General features: G+C 54.8%; 1 protein-coding gene across 1 annotated transcript in view; it reads left to right on the forward strand.

Moving 5' to 3' along the window:
• SEPT2 (septin 2) overlaps positions 1 to 3842 on the forward strand; it is a 23423-nt gene that overhangs the window by 14190 nt on the left and 5391 nt on the right. Inside the window, exons 7-10 of the mRNA XM_010832886.1 lie at positions 656 to 669; positions 1938 to 2039; positions 2596 to 2741; positions 3203 to 3286. Of these exons, the coding sequence (XP_010831188.1) occupies positions 656 to 669; positions 1938 to 2039; positions 2596 to 2741; positions 3203 to 3286 (346 nt within the window). The remainder of the gene's footprint in view (positions 1 to 655; positions 670 to 1937; positions 2040 to 2595; positions 2742 to 3202; positions 3287 to 3842) is intronic.

Here is a 3842-nt window from a genome sequence, read left to right on the forward strand (position 1 = left end):
GCATCAGCGCATATCTGTGTCTCACCGTCGTGTAAGCTTAGGAGGAAATCGATGTGCACTGTACTTTGAAAGAGCCTGTGTTTTCCTCAAACACAGTTGGTAACTGTCTGGCTCTCTGGAGCCTGGGTGTGGGCCTTCCCCCCCTGGGCCGGCTCTGGACCCTTGCCGTGTTCAGGGTAGCTGTCTTCTGAGGCGTGGGGCACGGCGTCCGTCTCAGGCTGCCTCCGCCCGGTCGCTGGTCCGATTCTCTTCCAGGCACTTGAACCCCGTTGCTGTATTTTTCCGGGTTTTAGAGCCTTGCTGCTCGACTGCGTTTTTACCTACTCGTAGATACTGCTGTGTTTTTAGACGCTGATTACCGTGTTGTAAAAGATTTCACCTGCTGTGACCTTTGTGGTTTTGTGTTTCTCCTGATGTCTTCTGTCAGCCTTCTCCTTTATTGTCATAAATGCGGCCAGTTTTTTAGAAAACATGCAGACCCTTGGAAGAGCACCTGAGAACTCGGGCACTTTTGTCCCTGACAGGAAACAGTTGAGCAGCTCATACTTACGGGGACTTCACCTTAATAGGGGTACATTTCAGACATGCAGTGGAGAGAGCTGTCAGGGTTAGAATGCTCTGTATCCATCTCTGATTACGTGTACAGAGCTCATAGGTCTTGATCTCAGAGTCTGAAATGAAATGAAATCCTGGGCCTTTCCTCTTATCTGGCTTCTCTCCTGTGCCTGTCCACATGCTCCTTTCCTCATCTAAGAACGTCTGTCCCCAGACCTCTGTCCGCCCCTCCCTCCCTCTCAGAACGATCCCGTGGTTCTTGTCGTACCCAGACTGAGCACGCGTGGTTAGTGTTGATCTGTCGCTTTCTTACTCCTCTCTTCCAGTTCTGGGTGGCCTAGTTACTAGCTTTGCTCTGTCCTCGTCCCCAGCGTAAGCCTTGTCTTGCGGGGCAGGGGACAGAGCAGCTTCCTGCTCCCTGCTCAGCTTCTCCATCTCAGCAGGGAGGGAGTGAGCAGTCCTGAGCAGACCAAGGTCAGCTTGCCAGGGCCAGGATGCAGGGAGGGCTTTTTCTTAGATCGTGACATAGTGTGGACAGTGAATTCATCCGAGATCTTTGACCACGCGAGACCCTAGTCACATTAAGGAGGAGCAAGTTTGGGAGCAGGTTTGAAGCAGAGCTGCTTCCTGCTGCCTTGGCCTGTCTTTTCTCTTCCGTTGAGGGCCCAGATTCTAGCGTGAGGGTAAGCAGAGGGCCAGCCTGCCCTAGACCTGGTGGAGTGCCCAGCACGTGTAGGGGCTTGGGGGCTGGGTTTCTGGTAGACTGACGGGTGAATGCATGCTAGCTTCCACTCCAGCCCAGTTTTTTTCCCTCTAGGCAACTCTGCCACTTGGTTCAGCACTCTTGGCCTATTAGATGAAATCGAGACCATCGATCCCTTCCTGACATTGGGTAGCTGTCCACTTGTCAGCCCTAGTCACGCTCGGCCCTGCCTCCCAGCCCTCCTGGATTCCTTGTTGCCCTCCGGCCACTGGCAGGTGTCCCCCTGGCCCCTCCTGGCCCTGCCTAGCAGCCCCTTGCTGGGCTGCTTGCGTGCAGTGCCCTCTGCGGCTGCTCGGGGACAGCCGTTGGTCCGTGGCCTCGGCAGGGCCGGGGGGGTGCATTCCTGTTGTTATTCTGGCTGGAGGACCCCTTGGAGTGCACGCCAGCCTTTTGAGTGGTTTGTAAGATCATTTGAAAATGGTTTTAATTTGGGAGAATGGCATTGAAACATGTAAAATATCATGTATGAAACGAAAGAAAAAAAAATGGTTTTAATCAGTAGGATTCCTTATTGAGACTTGGATAGTTCTGGTGTGTTTCTAATATGACGGGTCACACTTGACTGAAACAGTCAGCACACAGTTTGCTACAGTTGCTCCTGGCGTGGTCATTCTTTCAGATTCTGGATGAAATTGAGGAACATAACATCAAAATCTATCACTTACCTGACGCAGAGTCCGATGAAGATGAAGATTTTAAAGAGCAGACTCGACTTCTCAAGGTGGGTGCCGTGCCCACGGACGCACAGGGTTGGTCACTCCGCCTTCCTGTGGCTGTTGCTATTTAGTCACTAAGTTGGGTCCAGCTCTTTGTGACCCCTTGGACTGTAGCCCACCAGACTCCTCTGTCCTTGGGATTTCCCAGACAAGATACTGGAGTGGGTGGCCGCTTCCTCCTCCAGGGGATCTTCCCGACCCTGGGGTTGAACCCGGGTCTGCTGCATTGACGGGCAGATTCTTTACTGCTGGTGCCACCCGGGAAGCCCCGCTTCTTGCAGTCAGTGTATTTAACTTGGAAAGAGCTGGTGAGGGCCAGGTGTCTAGAGGCTTGGCCTCTGGGGTTGCCCGGGCAGGTGCAGTTAGGCTGGTGCTGTTGCTTCCGGCACGTTTTGGCACAGCTGTCTCCTGCCGCCACCTGCGAGTGGGATGTGCGCCTACGCTTTTGCAGTGAGCCCTGCGGTCGGCGGCAGTGTGCACATTCTCTGCTCATGTCCCTGTTTGCAGTGAAAGTTGGGGTTCCCCATGTAGAGCCAGTCTACCCCGTGTGTCTCCTTCTAGGCCAGCATCCCTTTCTCTGTGGTTGGATCCAATCAGCTGATTGAAGCCAAAGGCAAGAAGGTCAGAGGCCGCCTCTACCCTTGGGGCGTCGTGGAGGTGGAGAACCCGGAGCACAACGACTTCCTGAAGCTGAGGACGATGCTCATGTGAGTCCCGTCTCCCTGCGGTGGTGCCCGGCCGGGAAAGCGGGGCTTCCCTGCACCCCTGCAGCGGGCGGTCCAGCTCAGTGCAGAGGCCCGCCCGCTTCTGACTGCCGCAGACTGGTCTCTCCCGCTGGGGCCTGTGCTCCTCCTCAGGCTTGGACACCCTGATGGTTTTCTCTGCAGGTCACAGTGACAGGCTCCCTCTGGTATAAAGGTTAAGCTTGCAGAGTCACGAACGTCTGAACTGCGTGTTCTCATAAGTCCCTTCAGAGGAGCGTGTTCTGGTTTAGGTGGCGCTCACCTTGGTGGCTCTCCTAGTGGCTCTTCCTCTGACCATGGGCGTGGTCTCCTGTGGGAGGTGCCCCGGGTCTCGTTCCTGGCGTGTGCTGCGTGTGCATGACCAGGTGCCCCCCGCGAGTGGCAGGCGCATGTCGCCCAACCCCGGTGCGTCTCTTGTCTTGCAGCACTCACATGCAGGATCTCCAGGAGGTGACCCAGGACCTGCACTATGAGAACTTCCGGTCCGAGAGGCTCAAGAGAGGTGGCAGGTCATTGCCCAAGCCGTGCCATCCCCTCTGCTCCTGTGCCCAGCTCAGCTGGCCGCCAGCATCAGCGTTCGGTGTCCTGCCTAGAGCTATCTCCACACACTTGTTGCTAGTTTAATCGCTCGTGGGGCCGGGTGTGTTTTTGATCCGTTTTGCCTGTTGAAAGGCGTCTCGAATCGTTTATATCAAGAACAGTTGTAGTAGAAAGGCCGCAGACTTGTGTTGGGTCCTTTTTCGATACAAGGTCCTTTGTACCCACGTATGAGGTGCACTTTGGAGATCACTTTAGGTGTTGTTAATTTGGGGACCAGAGGTTAAGAAGGGATTTAGAGGCAGCAAGACCATGCTGTCCGAGGACCGTCAGGCTGTGGTGCCGCGCAGCAGCCATGTGGAGCTGCGTCTGTGGGCTCAGAGCCTCCACGCCCGCTTCTCTGCCTGGACAGTGACACGCGTTCCTTTTACACTATGATGGCTCTTTGTTCAGAACTTATCTTAGAAACCTACTCTTCAGATAAAATCTGCCGTTTTTTGAGTAAAGTTGGAAGTGTTACACCCACCC

This window comes from Bison bison, unplaced genomic scaffold (genome assembly GCF_000754665.1).
Source record: "Bison bison bison isolate TAMUID 2011002044 unplaced genomic scaffold, Bison_UMD1.0 scf7180017862692, whole genome shotgun sequence".
NCBI classification, from domain to species: Eukaryota; Metazoa; Chordata; class Mammalia; order Artiodactyla; family Bovidae; genus Bison; species Bison bison.